Below are 20,508 nucleotides of genomic sequence, written 5' to 3'. Positions count from 1 at the left end.
AACTTCCAACAGTTGTAAGTAATGCTCTCTATGTAGATGGCTTATAGCTGGAGGGCATTACTTACAGATGTAATGCCCACTGTGGATGACTACCATGCTTCCTCATTCATCTAATATGAGACTTTGAATACTGAAAGACCTATACAAGTTTGATCTCAGAGGAAATCTTCCTCTATTTATCATGAATTTATTATCCAACTGAATCTTCCATATCCAAGTGGAACTGCCTTTGCGATTATGTGTCAAAGAGGAGGTAGTCCTGCAAGAATCAGTTTTTTGTGTTACTTTTTTTTCTCTCAAGATATTGTCTTCAAGCTTTTGAGATTTCTCTGGTTATGGTGGTATTCTTGAAACTTCCTGTAAAGACATAAATAATTATAAGATAAAACTTCATTATATTTATAGTTCTCTACTAGTTTCTTATACTATTTTGTACACTTCTTCAGAAGAGTTTTTCATATTTCATATTCATAGAACAACTTTCCTCCCAATTGTAAGTATAATTCCCTCTATGTGAATGACTTTACAACCTTCTGTCATTCATGTAATATGAAGATTACAGGAAGCCAACTGCTGCAAGCCATTGACCGTCTTTCAAAATGGGAACTTGCAAACAGGTTCAGATATTCCCAGCAGAAGACAGTTTGTGTGCATTTTTGTCACAGACATGTTTTCATCACTAACCAGAACTCAGACTAGGACAAATTTTAATCCCTGTAGCACCAGATGCTAAGCTGTTAGGGCTTATATTTGGCAGGTTTCATCCCTCATGTAAACTATTTGTGAAATAAGTACCATAAAGCAATATGAACCTTTGCATTATATCTTCCACTTCTTGGGGTTGCTGACAAATGTTGTTTGCTCTTATTTTTCTTGCACTGATTAGATCAAAACTTGATTATCTTAATTGTGGGTCCTGCTTTCTATGCTGCTGACAGAGAGAGAGAGAGTGCAACCCTACGATGGTTGGACTCTGTCCACCATCAAGCAATAAGAATTGCTGTGGAGCATTTTGAACTTCATCAATCTCTAGTCTATAAGTCGAGGCAAACAAACCACCCTTGCTATTGCTTTGATGCATGCCAAAACCTGTCTTTTACAGCACACTAAAAATAAAATTCCTCCTAGACCATACCACATGGTCATCTGTTTTTCACTCACGGTGGGAGAATCTGTATAATATTCATCTAACTGCCATATATTCCTTTGGTTTGTGAATAAAAGCACTCTTAGAAGCTTCTTATTGTAGACAATATTGCATGGATGCCATCAGACATACCACCACTTCATTCATACATACCACCACTCAACTTTTCTTTCTGCAGGCTACCCAAATATTCCTATTGTCTATCGACAACTTTTTCAAGCACATGGACTGGGATACTGTGATTTTGTGCCTGTTTACACAAATTGTTTAGAACATAGGCACTTGTGTAATCTTTAGCTGACTATTAAGACAGCATAATATCTGCTCAGATCCTATTACAACTTCACTACTGAGCTAGAGCTTGCATTAAACAGACAGATTTTATATAATTATTATTATTAAGAGAGATCTTCAGGGAGTCAGAGACTCTTCAAGGGAGACCACATACTACACACACCAGCTATCATACTTATTCTTGAATTCATTCACACTGCTTGCACTCACAACATCCAAAGACAATCCATTACACTCATGCACCACCCTCTGAGAGAAAAATCTAGCCCTCACACCTTTCTTGGTGGCCTTCATTCTCAGCTTCCAAGGATGCCCTCGTTCTTTCCACCCTCCATAAATTGAAAAATTCCATCATTTAAAATCTTGTATGATCCTTTCAGAAATTTGTAAGTCTCAATCATATCACCCCTCTTACTAATGTTTACTAGTGTCTGCAGTCTACAAATTCTCAATCTGTCTTCATAATCAGTATTCCACAATCCTGATATCATTTTTAAAACTCTCCTTTGTACTCTCTCCAATATACCCATACACGGTACTAATGTAGTATAGGTTGACCAACCAACCTCCTGTATATGGGCTCAACATAAAAAAAAAAAAAAAAAAAAAAAAAAAAAAAAAAAACCATCAGAATCACAACGGAAACCAGGAGACTAGACGTACACACAATAGTTCAAGTGAGGTCTTATCAAGGCTTCGTAAAGAGGCAAAATAACATCCTTATCTTTACATGTGAACGTTTGTTTCATCATTGCAATTATCTTTTGAGTTGTATTTGCAATCTTTGCTAAATGCCCTTGAACTTCAACTTCCTATCTATTAACACTCCAAGATCCATAGCCTCATCAGTTTCTTCTAGCCTAATCCCACCAATATGACATTGAATATCTAATCATGCCAAAGTTGAATGACTTTTCATTTACTGACATTGAACTGACACCCATTTTCCCATGTCCACAATTCCAGCCTATTCAAATCATTCTGCAAGTACTGCATATCAGCAGCATTCCTGATTACCCTACCTATCTTTGCATCATCAGCAAATAGCTGTATGTCGCTTGTCAAATCCTTCCTAATATCATTAATGTACAGATTGAATAACAGTGGACCAAGCACTGATCTTGTGGTACACCACTTGTTACCTTAAACCTTGCAGACTCAGATCCCCCCATATACCACTTTTTGATATCAGTCAGTCAGCCACCCTCTTATCCATGCTAATATTGTATAACCAAACCCCTTTTCTCCAATTTATGCAGCAGTCTGCCATGCTGTATTCTATCAAAAGCCTTAGCAAAATCCAAAAGTATCAAAAGTACCAAAAGTTGTCTAGTTCAATGGTAACATTGTTATAGAATGTGAGCAAGTTGCTAAAACATGACCTTCCCTTAGTAAACCCATGTTGTTCATTGCAAAGTAGATATTCACTGTTAACCCATTTCTGAATGCGAAACCTCGGCCTCACACACCTGTATTTCTTCTTCTAGTGAAGAGACAACAGTGAGCTCAATGTTGTGTTCATCAGGCTGATAGCTTTTAACAAAATGGGCACTCAACTGAAAAACCACATCTGCATCTGTAACCCTCATGCCATCTGGATTTAGAAGAGTTATTCTTTCATATTCATTCTTTCTTTTACTTGCAGCATATCTACAAAATTCTTGTAGATTGTCTTTAGCACACAGAGCCAGTTTCTTTTCATACTCAGACTTTGCTTTACGTACAACAGTTGTGACTATTCTAGCTTGCTGCTTATAATGTTCATAATGAACGTCATCCTTATGAAAACGGTATTTCTTCCATATCGTCCTTTTCTTACGAATTTCTTGCTTAATAAGATTAAACATCCATTTGACTCCCTATTTATTCTTCGAACTCTCAGGTCAGGACACATTCTGATATTGCATCATTTAAGTATTGTTTAAATTGTTCCCATGCACTGTCGATATTCTTTCCATCCAGCAACCGATCCCATTCCATTGAACTCAGTATACTCCTCAGTTGGTCATAATTTCCTGCTTTTTAGTTCAGTGTGTAACCTTTTTTTGAATGGAACATTCACAAACTTAGTCACTTCCCAAGTGAGTACCGCATGATCACTGTCACGAACCGGAGGCAGAATAGTTACGTTTTTAACTGAAACGCCCTCTGACAGTATAATCAAATCTAACACTCTTTGACCTCAAGTTCCTTCTGTCACATGCTGGGTGAGGAAGTTGTCCCGCAACAGCTCAATAAATGCATTTTCATTCTTCTCATGAGATTCTACTGCTACCCAATCAATATTTGTATAATTAAAGTCTCCCATTATGATTACTCTTTTTGTGCTCACCTTTTCTATTTGGTGATGAATTTCTTCATCACCAGCAACCGATCCACCAAGTCTGTAACAACACCCCACTCTGTAATTTGTCTTATTAGATTTCATCTCACACCAGATGGCTTCAAACTCACTGCCACGTGAAATATTGTTAGTAGTATTACTACAATTATATATATTAGTTTTATTAGTTCAACTTAAGTGTATATAGCTTATAACCACTAGTTCATCAATGTTTGTTTCAATGAATTTTTTTAGACTTGTTTTTATACACCTTTTACATGATTTTTATATATTCCTTTTTATACCCGTTTATGCTCTTTTTGTAAATACTATGTATTTATTACCTTGTGATTTATATATGTATTATGTATTTATTATTGCTAAGACTTGTATTGGTCTCGTATGACCTTAGATGTCCTGGTGTCCCTGAAACCAAACCAAAGCCTGATTATTTGGCCATGTGGATAGTGTACCCATTCTCTGTTCAACAGGATGTAGCCCCCCCTCCCCTCCCATAACCCATTCATACTAATTAATACTGATACACTACAAGTTTACAACCCTTTACAAGTACCATGTGTGTACATGGCACAATAATATTATGGTTCTATAATTTTCAAACATATTAGCCTATTTTCTTTTCTTCTTTTATTTTATTTTATTTTATTTTATTTTTTTATTTTTTTTTAAAGCAAACAATTGTTATTTTAGTTTTCAGGTTTGCCAGGCATTTCATCTTGCATAAATAGTTGATCAAAGAATTTTCCTTAGATGACTGATCACATTCTTCTGTGTTTCTAAAGTTCTCTATTTGATCTCTTACTGATGAATTTTTGGCTTTCTTTTGGTTCATTGCTGCTTGTTTAATTTTATTAGGGTTTGATAATATTCTTTCTAAATTGTTATTATTACTTGGAAATTTCTTCTTATTTTTTTATCTTGCATGATCGGTGGTTTGGGGCTGTATGATTTTGAGCACATTCTCAGCATATTGAAAAATATCCATGTGAATACAGCAGCTCAGGCCTTTGTGCATGTTCTGAGAATGTATAACAGAACTGGTAGTGTCTCTGACGAAGTTGTGTAATCTAAGTCTAAGCTTTTGCAAGGCTCCGAGATAGTGGAAAGAGAGTAAGATGGTTCCATTACACGATGACTGCAAGACAGAAATAGCAAATTACAGATCAATTACTATGTCATGAATGGAGGTTAAAATATTGAAAAAGTTGGTTAAAGGTAAAATTCAGGAAGAGCACATAGGAATATGATACTCTACAGTGTACAGCAAGGTTTTGTAAAAAAGTAGTCCCTGCCTACTTTATTCCCATTTTATAAAGAAGTGACAGCATAATTGGATAAAGCAAATGGTTAAAGGAAATATCCATGATACTGCTGAACTTTGCATGTGATGGTAGGCAGCAATTTGTGTTCAGAGGGCATATTGCAAAAGTTGGACAGGATAGCTCAAAATGTTATTTGAATGTTGAAGAATGCATTGACAAGTAAAGATATGGAAGTTGTTATTGGCAGCATCTCGACTACTGTGCACATTTGGTCACCAGGGTTTCTTGGGGATCAGGAAGTAACAGAGGGGGGTTTACAGATGAGTGACCAAGCTGGTAACGGGTTTGTGGAATGCTCCTTATGAGAATAGATTGAAGGTGTGTGTGTGTGTGTGTGTGTGCACAGGCATGTGTTGCAGAGTTTAGTTGACAGGCAGAGGATAGGGGATGTGATAAAAACTTTAAAAAAAAAAGTTACTAAAGAAATTCTATAAGATTGACATACAAGAAAGTAGGAGAAAGAATAAGGGGTCATCCGTGAAAATTTTTTAGAGTGTGGTTAGTAGAGATGTGCAGACTAGAATTTTTTTCCTTGGAGAGTGATGAATGAGTTTAAGGAGAGTGTTAAATAGTAATTTCTATTGTTAAATAGTAATGTTTAATCTTATTATGCATTAATTTACTGTTTCTGGAATCTATCCTTTTTGCTTACTTTAAACCTTATACAATCAAAATCCTACTGGCTGCTCTATTGTTATGTCGCTGCTTTCTCTATATTGTATCTTGTTCTACTTCTATAATAACTCTCCTTCTAATATACTGTCGTGCCCTTAAGATATTAATTCAGATCTATCTCCTCTTCAGATATTGGCAAAATTTATATTTTGCTGCGCCAGCCAATATCCTATAACAGAAGAGACTCTTGTTCAGGGAAATATTTCTAAATTCTAAAGGGATACATACAGTTATTTTATCTCACGCTAGCGCTGTGCAGATTCAGTTAGCAGTCGTAGACTGAATCTCACTTAAGCAATTATATCTAAATTCCTTCCCGCTAAAAAGGTTCTATTTCATAAGTGGCGGTGGTGTGAATTCGTAATCAGGCATAAACTCAGGTATAAGGTACAAAACATGTTTATTGGAAAAACATAAAACATTTACGGTTATGTAAGTTAAAATACTCAATGGATCAAAATTTACTCTAAGTTAAGGGTTATACTAAATCACCATGAATCAGAGCAAGTTAAATCCTTCAATTATGAAAGGATAAGATTAGGTTTAAGCATAATACTACTACTATATAATTCCTTTCACAAGTTATTCACAGAATACGCATTGAACACTTTCATTAATACTCTATCAATAACTACCTTAATTCTAAATTTCATTTAAGCAAGCCTAGCCATTCACAAATTACTGCCTATTAACAACTCTTCTTTGTTCCACAAGGGCTTAATTAATTCAGTCAAATTCTCACTAAAAGTTCTCTACTAGTGTCCTTTAGTTACAGTGCACACAAATTTCTTGTTCTTCTAAACGAATTTTAACATAGAACGAAAACTCTTACATTACCGGATCTTTTCAGATTTCATGCTGCCATCTCATGTAGGTCTGGATTACCTTACTGCCTATTCTTCGGCCATCTTTGCGTCTGGCGATGTACTACGCTTTTTCTTCTAATCTTTTCCGACTGTTGCGTGCTGTCTACCTCCGCAGGAAACTTTCTCCAATGGGACATTCTGCTAAGGCTCAATTCCACATAGGCCGTCGTATCGCGATCAGCTCCGCTTAAAAATCTTCAAGCATTCTCAAGAAAAGAACCTGCCGTCCGTCATTACCGTAGTCGGCCCACCGCTCTCTCATGAATCCTCCAACCAACTCCCCCTAAAACTCGAATCCAGCAACCGAAGATCAAAAGGTCAAAAAGCCCCCTAAAACGGCTGGTTTTAGGGGGCTTTCGATGTGGTTTTCACCCACGAACCCCATCGCTCATGCCCCTTGGGTGATCCTACACTCTCCCTAACCTGTCAGGTTACATTATTCTAGGGAGCTGCTCTGACGTCATTTTCCACGTAGGTATAGCCTCCATCACTACGCTCGACTCGTACAGATTATACGCGATTATTCTGGATTAGTACTTATAATTTTTCTCAGAATTTCGCAATGTACTAGACAGCTTACTTGGGAATTACAAATAACTTAACAATTCCCTTACACAATTGTTACTATTTTGACACAAAATTCTCTGCTTTTCATTTCAGTTATGCAGGAATAACTCTCACTATATGACACACATGGACTACACATTATTACAAAACATAAAACAATACTTCATAATTATTAGCTGATGTGCAGATATCTCCTTAATTAGTAGTAGGTATCATGTTAAATCCTGATTAAAGAATTTACTTGTAAAGCTCTCCATTCAGGATCTAACAAGAGGTATGATAAGTAGTGTGTAAGTAATAGTTATTCTGGGTCTTCCACAGGCTATTTTAATTTTTTGTTGCAAAATTAAGCAAAATGATTTCTTAGGTTTCAGCCTTTCACAGGTGAGATTGCCATTAAAAAATAAAATAAATACACTGTTTCATAATTTATTATACCATCCACCAATTAACTCAATTTTTTTTTTTTTTTTATGTTGGGCCCATATACGAGAGGTTGACTGGTCAACGTGTAGTACGTTAGTAACGTATATATGGGTAGTGGGTTGGGGAAAGGAAAAACTTGTTTACATTTGATTTAAAAGCCTGTATGCTGTATTCCTAGGGAAATACGTCAGGGGGGAAGACTATTCCACAGTACCGCAGTAGCAGGGATGAAGGAGGAGGAAAAGAAACTTGTTCTGTGGGTTTCAAGGTGTACTGTGAAAGGATGTTGGGCTGCAGCTGTACATGTTTCAATGGGCTTAATACAGAGTGGGGGAATTATTGATGCTGTTTCGGATGAACATTTTCCATGGAAATATTTATAGAAAATATACAAATCGCAGAGACCAAGTGTCTGTGTGAAAGTGAGGGGGAGCGAGTAAGTGACAGATGGGTCATTTATCAGTCTAATTACTCACCTCTGTATTGATTCAAGCATTTTGAGGGAGTTTTTAGGAGCCCCCACTCCAAATGTGAGAGGAGTATTCAATAGCTGGGCAGATTTGTGATTTGTATAATGTTAACAGCTGTTTAGAGGTGAAGTAGCATCTTGTCATAGAAAGTATGGTGCTGCTTAATAGTTTAAAGTGCGACACTTAGTTTACAATGCTAGATATCCCTACCCCAGTATTTAATAGGGAAATACAATTTACATATATATTATGTGACTTCTATCTACCCAAGATTATGACTCTGTAGTACAATGGCTGGTCAAGAGCTTTTATGAATTATTTTTATTTTAATTATTTTATTTTATTTAATTAATTTATTTTTTACATAATGCAGAAAGAACCCTACCTAGAGACCAAACATGGAATTCCCCTTTGGTTTCTAATGAGCTAGTCAGTAATCTCCCATCTAAAGACAGTCACATACATTCATACCCATGTCATCATTTGAACCCACCATTCACTAGTCATCCACCCATCCAGTTCTACAATCATATATGCTTTAAAACACTGTTCCATTGTGCCTGGTTTAGTTTTACATATGTATATATTTTTTAATTACTTTTACAGTTGACTCTCATTATAGTAAACACACTCACTATAACAAACTTGCAAAATGTTCCTGCAAAAGCCAGAGGAGCAGTGCTACACTAAATGGAAATGACTATGACAGACTGTTCACTGAACTTAAAGGAAACAAACTATTCCTTGGTTCCCTAAAAGTTCAGGATAGTGAGAGTCAACTGTATTAATATTTATTCTGTGCATGATTTTTCCATTATCATTAAAATACTTGATTTGTTTATTTTTTACTCTAGATTTGTAATTCAGGAATTAGTAGATACAGAAAACGATTACGTTAGAGATTTGGGATGCATAGTTGAGGTAACTTGCTTTTCATTCTGCAGTGTAATATACTATTTCATCTTCTTGCTGTTGTATTTCTAAATATATTTCATGTATTAGAATGAGGTAAATGTTATCAAAATTTTAATTTTTAGAAAATTATTTATTACAGTAACCAATATTAACATTCTTTAGAAATAATTACTTCTATACAACTCACTATGTACATTTGACAGTCACTATATCATACCATACGAACAAAGTAATAGTTTAAGCGGATGTTTCTGTGGTTAAGAAGTTCAATCGAATTATTCCTGTTTTGTGACCACATGTTTATTAAAAAGAAACTTTTTTAAAACTAAACAAGTACTAAAAAACAAACCCGACATGGTTTGTTAGTCGTCAGACTAACATCTTCAGGGGTAAAGAGAACTAACAGTTTAAAGCACAAGCTATAAGAAATTATGAAAAAACAAGTTCATTTGTTGGTATTATGAACATCAAAAAAGTTTGTAAAAAAAAAAAAAAAATAACAGATCTATACAACCGTTAAAGCATGTTAACTGGAAACTGCTATTTGATGTTGCATTCTGTGGTTCACTTTCACTCTGATATAAGGTCTGAACTGAGTAAATTTTTAATAAACGCTGACCAAACTTGATTTAAAATCAAACCCTGATTTTTATTGCATTGCATAGGAATTTTCATCATATTTGCTGCCCCTTTCAATTTTCTCGTGAAACAGCTTTTATCAATGTAGGATATGTTTGTTCTGTCCCAGAGTATATTATGACCAGTAGAAGCTATGTGAAATGCCAAGCCAGACTTATATTCTCTCTCTCTCTCTTTTTTTTTTTTTTTTTTTTTTTTGTACGTACTTTTGATGTTTGCTCATGCGGATTTCTCCCGATCTCCCTGTCTGACCTACATAGCAGATGCCACAGAAACAGTGAATATTATAAAGCCCTAGTTTTTTCATTGGGTGATGTGGAGGTTTTGGAGGATGAAGAAATTTTGATATTTTTTCAAGTGGCAGGAAAGTCACTTTTATGTTATACTTGTAGAGAAGTTTGGCTAATTTATCTGTTACATTCTTTATACAAGGAAGGTTGACTGCTTTCTTGAAGTCTTGTTTATTTAAGTTTCTTATAGGTGCTGTATTGAGAATTTTCTTAATCGTCTTAATTTTGAAACCATTCAGTTGTAGGATCTGTATTAAGTATTGTATTTCTTCTTTCTGCTTTTCTTCTGTACTGGGGATGCTGTATGCTTTATCCCTTAAGGTTTTTATGAGGCTAATTTTTTGCTTTGGGTGGTGGTGTGAGGTAGCATGAAGGAATATTCCTGTGTTTGTTGGCTTTCTATAAATGGAGAACGATAATCTGTTTTTTCTTTCATTTATTTCTAAAAGGATGTCTAGGGATGGAAGTTTTTTTTATTTTCTTCTAGTTCCAGTGTAAATTTTATATTAGGATGTAAGTTATTAAGATAGTCTTTAAACGCAGTCAGTTCTAGTGCTGTTCCTGGCCAAATGATGACGATATCGTCCACACAGCGGAGCCAAATTTTTGGTTTGATGTGCCAGTTTTGTAGAGCATTATTTTCAAAATTTTCCATATAGAGGTTTGCTAGAGCTGGTGAGAGGAGTGAACCCATTGCTAGCTCTTCTTTTTGTTCCCAGAGTTTGTCTTGGTAAAGGAAGAACATGTTTGTCATGCAATGTCCGTAGAGCTGTACAATGTCCAGTGGGAAGAGATTTTCTAGGATGTTTACTATTTCATTTCTTGGGGATCTTTGTGAAAAGGCTGACCACATCTAAATTCGTTAATATATCTCAAAGATCTATGTGTATATCTTTTACTTTTTCTATGAAGTCTGTGCTGTTCTTAATGAATAATGGTGTTTTTCCTATATGTGGTAAAATCAAGTTTGTAAGGTGCTTTGCCAGATTTGAGGTAGGAGAGTCCCTTCCATCTATTGTCGGTCTTAGTGATATATCTCGTTTATGAATTTTGGGACCTCCATATATTCTAGAAGCTAGTGGGTGTTTTTATTGTAAATTTCTTTTTAGTTCCTCAGACCAATTTGGTATATTCTTGATAAGTTCATTGGTTTTGTTGTGAGTTCGCCAAGTGGGATCTCTGTCTAATGCTGTGTAGGTGTTGGAATCTTCAAGAAGGCTTTTTGGGACCTCCATATATTCTAGGAACTAGTGGGTGTTTTTATTGTAAATTTCTTTTTAGTTCCTCAGACCAATTTGGTATATTCTTGATAAGTTCATTGGTTTTGTTGTGAGTTCGCCAAGTGTGGTCTCTGTCTAATGCTATATAGGTGTTGGAATCTTCAAGAAGGCTTTTCATTTTTTCATTATAATCTTCTGAGTTTAAAATCACTGTTGCATTGCCTTTCTCTGCTTTTATTATGACTATGTTTTTGTCTGATTTGAGTTTATTAAGGCCTGCGAATTCTGTTTTTTATAGGTTTTTTGGTGGTAATTTGCAATTTAATAGTAATACTGTGCATTGAATGCGGATCAGATCTGCTATATCTGGTACATTTCTTATTCCTTTTTTGAATTTGGTCTATGATATCAATTTTCGGGACTTGTCGTGGCGTTACAGCGAAATTAAAGCCTTTCATAAGAAGATTTGTTTCATCTCTCGTTAGAACTCTTGAGGAGAGGTTAATTACTACTTTGGAGTAATCTAGATGTTTCCTTTGCTTTTCATTTTCTTTTAGAAGGGAATTTTTTAATTAAGCTGCGTTTTTTCTTTTCGGACACCATTGTAGCTTTATTTATGTGATAGTGTCTATGTTATTCGATAGTTCGGACAGCAGTGATGTGGCAAGTTTGTTATGTACATTACATGTGTTCTGGTTAATCTTGGACATTTCTGCTCTAGTAGCTGCAATTTTTTCTCTCGATTTAGCTAATTCTGTTCTTTTGTATATTCTGTTGGCCTTATTGGATTTGAATGCACACTTGATTTTTATGAACTTGGGAACAATTTCATTGTCTCGACAACATATTAAAAATGTCAAATGGTTGATAAAGTTCTGCTTTTTAATGCGTAATTTCTCAAATTGTGAAACTTTAGACCAATTAATCGTGCAGAGGTTTCTGTGGTTAAGAAGTTCAATCGAATTATTCCAGTTTTGTGACCACATGTTTATTAAAAAGAAACTGTTTTTCAAAACTAAACAAGTACTGGAAAACAAAGCCGACAAGTTTTGTTAGTCATCAGACTAACAAAATTTGTCGGCTTTGTTTTCATGTCCTACTTTGTCAAAACATGTCCTACTTTGATAAAAACTGTTTCACAAGAAAATTCAAAGAGGCAGCAAATATGATTAAAATTCCTACACAGTGCAACAAAAATCAGGATTTGATTTTGAATCAAGTTTGGTCAGCGTTTATTAAAAATTTACCCAATTCAGACCTCGGACAGAGTGAAAGTGAACCACAGAACACTACATCGATTAGCATTGTTTCCAGTTCATAATACCAACAAATGAACTTGTTTTTTCGTAATTTCTTATAGTTTGTGCTTTAAACTGTTAGTTCTCTTTATCCCTGAAGATGTTAGTCTGGCGACTAATGAAACATGTCGGGTTTGTTTTCCAGTACTTGTTTAGTTTTGAAAAACAGTTTCTTTTTAATAAATATGTGGTCACAAAACCGGAATAATTCGATTGAACTTCTTAACCACAGAAACCTCTGCACGATTATAGAAACTCACGGTGAGTTTAATTGGTCTAAAATTTCACAATTTAAGGAATTACGCATTAAAAAGCAGAACTTTATTAACCGTTTGACATTTTTAATATGTTGCCAAGACAATGAAATTGTTCCCAAGTTCATAAAAATCAAATGCGCATTCAAATCCAATAAGGCCAACAGAATATACAAAAGAACAGAATTAGCTAAATCAAGAGAAAAAATTGCAGCTACTAGAGCAGAAATGTCCAAGATTAACCAGAACACATGTAATGTACATAACAAACTTGCCACATCACTGCTGTCCGAACTATTGAATAACATAGACACTGTCACATAAATAAAGCTACAATGGTGTCCAAAAAGAAAAAATGCAGCTTAATTAAAAAATTCTCTTCTAAAAGAAAAAGAAAAGCAAAGGAAACATCTAGATTACTCCAAAGTGATAATTAACCTCTCCTCAAGAGTTCTAATGAGAGATGAAACAAATCTTCTTATGAAAGGCTTCAATTTTGCTGTAACGCCACGACAAGTCCCGAAAATTGATATCATAGCCCAAATTGAAAAAGGAATAAGAAATGTACCAGATATAGCAGATCTGATCCACATTCAAAGCACAGCATTACTATTAAATTGCAAATTACCACCAAAAAACCTACAAAAAACAGAATTCGCAGGCCTTAATAAACTCAAATCAGACAAAAACATAGTCATAATAAAAACAGAGAAAGGCAATGCAACAGTGATTTTAAACTCAGAAGATTATAATGAAAAAATGAAAAGCCTTCTTGAAGATTCCAACACCTACACAGCATTAGACAGAGACCACACTTGGCGAACTCACAACAAAACCAATGAACTTATCAAGAATATACCAAATTGGTCTGAGGAACTAAAAAGAAATTTACAATAAAAACACCCACTAGTTCCTAGAATATATGGACTTCCCAAAATTCATAAACGAGATACATCACTAAGATCGATAGTAGACGGAAGGGACTCGCCTACCTCAAATCTGGCAAAGCACCTTACAAACTTGATTTTACCACATATAGGAAAAACACCATCATTCATTAAGAACAGCACAGACTTCACAGAGAAAGTAAAAGATATGCACATAGATCTTTCAGATATATTAACGAGTTTAGATGTGGTCAGCCTTTTCACAAAGATCCCGAAGAAATGAAATAGTAAACATCCTAGAAAATCTCTTCCCTTCAGACATTGTACAGCTTTACAGCCATTGAATAACAAACACGTTCTTCCTTTACCAAGACAAACTCTGGGAACAAAAAGAAGGACTAGCAATAGGTTCACTAACATTTTGAAACTAATGCTCTACGAAACTGGCACATCAAACCAAAAATTTGGCCCTACTATGTGGATGATATTTTCATCATTTGGCCGGGAACAGGCAGTAGAATTGATTGCATTTAAAAACTATCTTAATTATTATTATTATTATCTGAGACTCCAGGGAGTCAAGGACTCATCGAGGGAGGCTGTAAATTACCCAACCCAGCTATCATACCTTCCCTTAAATTCAGTTACACTAGATGCACTCACTACCCCTAAGGGCAAATTATTCCACTCACTCAATGCTCTCTGAGAGAGAAACCTAGCTCTTACCCTTTTCTTGACTGAGAACTACCTTAACTTCCATGGATGCCCCTGTGTTCTTTCCCTGCCTTCCATATTACAAAAAATTTCATCATTTGGAATGATATAACACTCATTCAAAAGTTTATAGACCTCTATCAAATCACCCCTCTTTCTCCTGTTAACCAGAGTCTGTAATCCACATACTCGCAATCTGTCCTGTATGAGGACAGATTGCGATAATAACTTGCATCCTAACATAAAATTTCCTCTGGAATTAGGAGAAAATAAAAAAACTTCCTTTCCTATACATCCTTATAGAAATAAATGAAAGAAAAAACAGATTATCGTTCTCCATTTATAGAAAGCCAACAAACACAGAAAGATTCTTGGAAGTTTATTTTTCACTTGGTTAGACTATAATAAATTTAGTTTAATACTTTATCCAAGTGTAAGCAGACAAAGTTTGCACCTGAAAATATCTTCAGAACTGAGGTAAGATAGTGCAACACCAGGCAACTCTGAGCAAAGGTGGACCAAGTTCTCATCACTCCTTGTCTCAGTATCTCCCATAATGCAAAGCACATCTCCTTGCGGACATGTGTACTGCTATGCATTAAGGGAAGTTCCCCTACCCAGACCGGTTTCAACCTTTATTGAGGTCTCGTCAGTGGGAGCAGACCCAAACATGGAGATATTAAGACAGAAGCAATAGGAAAGGTCATATTTACCTATAGGAGTTGCCAACAGGTGTACCACCTTATTATCGAATTACTCTGGATTTAGAGAAAGATGTTGGAAGTTTAAAAGTGAAAAATAAACTAATGACCAGTGGAAGGAAGCTCTACGATCACCAACGGCAGGCCTTTCCCCGTTGCTGACTGACTAGTATCGGACGAGCTGTGCGCGAGATGACGGTGGCCACCAATTCGGGCCATCGGTAAAGGTTTTTACTGGGATGAGACAGCAGAAGGATCCCTCTGGAAAGCGGTCAGGCTAACGACAGTGACCAGCAAGATGAGCGTTTGTCCAGCAGAATGCAGAAAATGGCTATACGTGACGAGCAACGTGACCTTCACGTGAACATGACCCGCTGAAGCAGAAAGGTATCTAAGATCAAAGAACGGATAAAAGGGACACTGGTAACCTCAAGTGGCGGTGGTAACGTACAGAAATTTCTTATTCAATTATCAATTAGTATTAGAAGAAAAGAGTGAGCGAAAATTTTGTTGGATAGGAAGATGGACAGTTACTTAGAGAACTTTTGAGTGATTAATGTGCTTAGTGATTTGTTTGTTCCATTGGACTGGTAGTCTGAAGATTTAAGATTTTGTGTGAGACCTAATTAATGTGGATGGGTCTATGTTGGCAATTGAAGTTAGGAATTATGAACTTGTATTTTATGCTAAGTGTGTATTTATTTTTTGTGTATTTACTTTAAAGGACAAGATCCAGCAAGAACTAAAATAGTAAGGTTTGCCACTTTTTTTTTTTTTCCCTCAGGCGCAAACTTTGTTTGCTCTCACTTGGATAAAGGATTGAACTAAATTTATTATAGTCTAACCAAGTGAAAAATAAACTTTCAACATCCTTATCTAAATCCAGAGTAATTTAATAAATAAAAAAAAGAAAAAAAAAGGTGGCAAACTTTTAGGCAACTTCTATAGGTAAAGACGATCTTGCTATTGCTTCTGCCTGGTATTGTTGGATTCTGAATATATAGAGATTAGAGTAATTATTATTTGATTCAGAATCCAACATGGTCTTCCATCACAAAGGCTAGACTTGTAAATATTATTTAATGTAAACAACTTATTTTACAATTTAATATTCATATAACTACTTTAATTTTGTCTAATATCTAATTATTTAATCAAAGATATATGTATTAATAGTGATAAGACTGTATTAAATATTATTAAGCTATTTTAATTATTACTATGTTAATATTATAAGAACTTGTATTTGATAATTTAACTGCGCATTATTTTGAAATGTAAATATTCTCTATTTATTCCTGTTTGTAAAGTTTAACGTTATGCAATACCTCAATTTTATTATATTCTGTTTGGTTGTCATGGAAACGTATGTAAGTGACGAGCACGTTTTTGGAACAGAACGTGGGGAGAAAGCTGAAAGTTTACTAAAAAGGAATTAGTTAAAGAGATCACGAGAAGAATTTAAGCGGGAAAAACTGATATAAAAAGCGTGGAACGCTGGAAAAGAGAGTGCATTAGAGATTTATTAGAGAGAGATTGGCATTAGGTTGGAATCGAGCATTCGGAGCATTCGGGAATCGCGGTGCGATAATAGCGAGTCGGCAAGTCACTCAAGCAGCTAAATAAAGTCTACTAGTCGAGAGGCGGTTAGCTAATAAGTTGTAGAATAACAATTATAGCTACGGAAAACAGCTGAATGACTACTAAATAGACTAGCGATATTTGAGTTGAGATTTAATTTCAGCGCCGACCTTTCAAGGACATACGGAACCTTGAAGTAAAACACGATACTAGAGGCCGTAAAATTGATTGTGTTTAGAATTATAGTGCCTAAAGAATTAATTGAATGCCGGAGGAATGAACAACTGTGCATATAAAACCCCAAGTTAAGAATTATTGTGCTCAGTAGTAATCAGTAGTGCTTCATACAAGAACGCCTGATTATATGTATTGTGCCCGTGAATTAATTCAGTTAATGCTTAGAAGATTTATTTTAATGAGTGCTGCTTATTGTTAAAAGTGTTTACAGTTATAAAAAGTGTTTACGTATAAGTAAATGAAGAAGAAAAGATTATCGGTAAGATTATTCCAACCTTAATGTTTCTATACAGAGAAGTGTGTGAGTTTCATCCTAGAAATTCCCTATACTAACAGTAACTGTTGCAGAGAATTAACTAAAGTGTAAAATTAAAAATGTTTGTTTGTAAAGAGGTGTTACTGAAATTTTTATTGTATTTAAAACTTAAAGAACTATGAGATATTGATGTGAATGATCATTAAGGAACTTTATTAAATAGCTAAAAGGAACTGTGAGAAGACTATTACAGATAACAGAATTACCATTGTCTGAGTTTGCATGACTTTATTATCAGAAAGGCTGAAGTGTTTATAATAACTTATTTAGTATTTTGATCTTAAGTGTATAATTTGTGATTTTAAAATTAAATGTTTGTTTTTGTTTATCTAAAGTTGTATTTTGCCTGAATCTCTTTTACTGCACCATTCATAAAATATTCGAACCAAAGCGGGTGAATTAAGTTAGTTAAATATACTCGGCCAGTATATATATTAAGGAGAAATAGTTGAGGGTTGATTTATCTTCAATTTTTGAACTAATTCATATATAGAGTGGCGCAGTCTATAAATATAAATTTTTTCTATATTTGTATTAGAAATCAACTAGCAACTATTTTTTTAGGTTAAGAACATCGTGATAACTAAATGTCTGATCCAAAGTACAGATTGAGAAGAATTAGGATCCAACAGTATCTCCAACTCTGGGCCTGGCTCCCACCGAAAAGACCTCAATAAAGGTCGAAACTAGTCTGGGTAGTGGCCAATCCCTTAATGTATAGCATTATACATATCCGCAAGGAGATGTGTTTTGCATTATGGGAGATACTGGGATGGGAGTGTTGGTAGCTTGCTCCACCTTTGCTACGAGTTGCCTGGTGTTGTACTACTTACCTAAGATAGTACAACACCATATTCAGTCCTGAAGATATTTTCACGCGCAAACTTTGTTTGCTCTCACTTGGATAAAGGATTAAACTAAATTTATTATAGTCTAACCAAGTGAAAAATAAACTTTTAAAATGTTTTGCTATGTAAGCCTGATCTTGAGACTAATTTTACCACTCATAAAAGTTTGAACCTGTTGTACTACTTACCTAAGATAGTACAACACCATATTCAGTCCTGAAGATATTTTCACGCGCAAACTTTGTTTGCTCTCACTTGGATAAAGGATTAAACTAAATTTATTATAGTCTAACCAAGTGAAAAATAAACTTTTAAAATGTTTTGCTATGTAAGCCTGATCTTGAGACTAATTTTACCACTCATAAAAGTTTGAACCTATGCATAAGGGGAAGATAAGGGACTTCTTTAGAGTAATAAATCCATGACTGCAAGCTAAGATTTCTACAGACGCTTTAAAGTTTAACAAGATTAGTTAGCTCTACAACTCTGGGAGATTTCTCCGAGGCAAGAATTCTTCTGTCCTAGAACTCTGACTGGCGCAGCTTAAACAAACAAATTTTCTCAGAGTTCGAAAAGGAAACGATCCCAGAGAGATAGATTATAGATCTCATTCTTAGTTGGCATAAAAGGGAATAATAGAATATAGTTATAAGAAAAATCAATGACGTAACACCTCCATCATAGATCTTATTAAATAGCTTTACTAATATAGTAATGCTGTCGCCTTTAACTTTACTATTTCTGCTGGTATTCTATCAGGGCCTAAGGCTTTATCTTTTTTAGCTGAGTTCAGTGTACATTCTACCTGTGATCTTAGAATGTATGTACCTTCCATCTGTTTATATGTATTTCAAACAGTAGGTTTTTGTCAATTTCACCCATTATTTTATTTTATCATCCTTTTCAGATATTATTTCTCCCTTTTTGTTTCGAAGGATACATAGTTGTTTTTTCTTAAATATACCTAAGGTCTCTTTCAGCTTTTTTTGTAGATTAAAGCTGTCATGCTTTTCCTGTAGAAATTATATTTCTTTACATTTTTCATTCATTCATATTTCTTTTGCTTCCTTGATCTGGTCTTTAATAATTTTCTGAACCTCTTTATATTTTGTTGGACTATGATTTTTATATGAGAAAAGGAATTTCATCAGTTATCCAATCTTTCTTTTTTACTGCTCCATCAGGACACAAGGTATTGGTACATTTCTCTATGAAGACAGATTTTAATTTGTCCCATGATTCATCAACCCTCACATCATCATCATTCTTGATAAGAGCTATCTCTTGATTCACATCTTGACTCAGTTTTTTTCTTATCTCTGGGTTTTATAACTTTCCTAGATCACACGTTTTTTTTTTTTGTTGTTGTTGATGTTTCGTAAGTACAGTTTTCAGTCTAAGTTTTAGACTATCACCAGTAGATTATGATCAGAAGCAATATCCGCACTAGGATAGGTTTGTACTATTTATGGAACTTTGAAATCGGTGATTAATTAGCAAGTAATCAATTTGGTTTCTGACTATATTTGCATTATTATCCTATGGTGATCATCAAGTATATATCCTTTGGGATGGTTACTTAAACGATGTGTTTGTGATTGTTAGTTCCTCTTCTTGCCTGAATTGAATAAGATGGTTTCTCATTTCTTGTTCCCAGTCCATGTTCATCATCTATATCTCCACTTCTATCTTTTCCAACTTTGGCATTGAAATCACCCATGACAATGTTAATATCATGTTTTTTTGTATTTTTCATTAGTTCTTTTAATTGATCATAAAATTCTTTGATCTCAGTATCATTCTTTTCAGCAGTAGTGGCATAGACCTGTATAAGATTAATATCTAGTGGTTGACCTTTCAGTTTTAATAACATCATCCTATCTGAGTAGGGGGATGAAGGTCAACAGTGACTTATTGGTATCTTTATTTAATATTATTCCAACTCCGTTTTGATGATTGATTTCACTACTTCCAGAGTTGTACATTGTCATGTCATTAACTTGAGTTTTGCCTGATCCTGGCCACCTAACTTCATTTAGTCCTAAAATCCCAATTCCAAGTCTTTTCATTTCCTGGATAGCATTTCTTGGCTTACCTGCTTCATACAAGGTTCTGACATTCTAAGTTCTGGTATATTCCAGTTCCTAGTTTTAGTGGAGACACACACACACACACACCATTTTGAACCCAGAGATTCTTTGCACACCTGTCCCATTTAAGGGATGCCAGGAACTTGGGGCCATTTGTGTAGATTTGCTCGTCATGTGGTTAGTCTGGAGAGAATAAAACAGTAGTTTCTTTGTTTGCTTTCCTCCACAGTATTACAGATGTACACAATTAACTGTATTGCATCTGCAATTTTGTAATCACAAGACTGACAAATACAGAAGGAATTTTTTCTGAAGGAGAAAAAAAAATTTTGGTAAGAACTTTCATACTGAAGTCTACTGAGGTACAAGTGTATTTTTCTCTTCAGCTTAAAAAGAAAAGGAATGGA

At 34.8% G+C, this 20,508-nt stretch overlaps 1 protein-coding gene across 1 annotated transcript in view; it reads left to right on the top strand.

The window, feature by feature from the left end:
- The window catches only part of trio (trio Rho guanine nucleotide exchange factor), a 1,056,141-nt gene that overhangs the window by 891,980 nt on the left and 143,653 nt on the right, over nucleotides 1-20,508 (top strand). The window contains exon 42 of the mRNA XM_090403001.1: nucleotides 8,966-9,032. Coding sequence (XP_090259127.1) covers nucleotides 8,966-9,032 — 67 coding nt within the window. The remainder of the gene's footprint in view (nucleotides 1-8,965; nucleotides 9,033-20,508) is intronic.

The sequence above is a fragment of the Typopeltis vanoorti genome, chromosome 2, assembly GCF_054136105.1.
Source record: "Typopeltis vanoorti isolate ZY-2024b chromosome 2, IOZ_Tvanoo_1.0, whole genome shotgun sequence".
Classification (NCBI taxonomy): Eukaryota; Metazoa; Arthropoda; class Arachnida; order Uropygi; family Thelyphonidae; genus Typopeltis; species Typopeltis vanoorti.
This window is presented reverse-complemented; position numbering and strand designations above follow the sequence as displayed.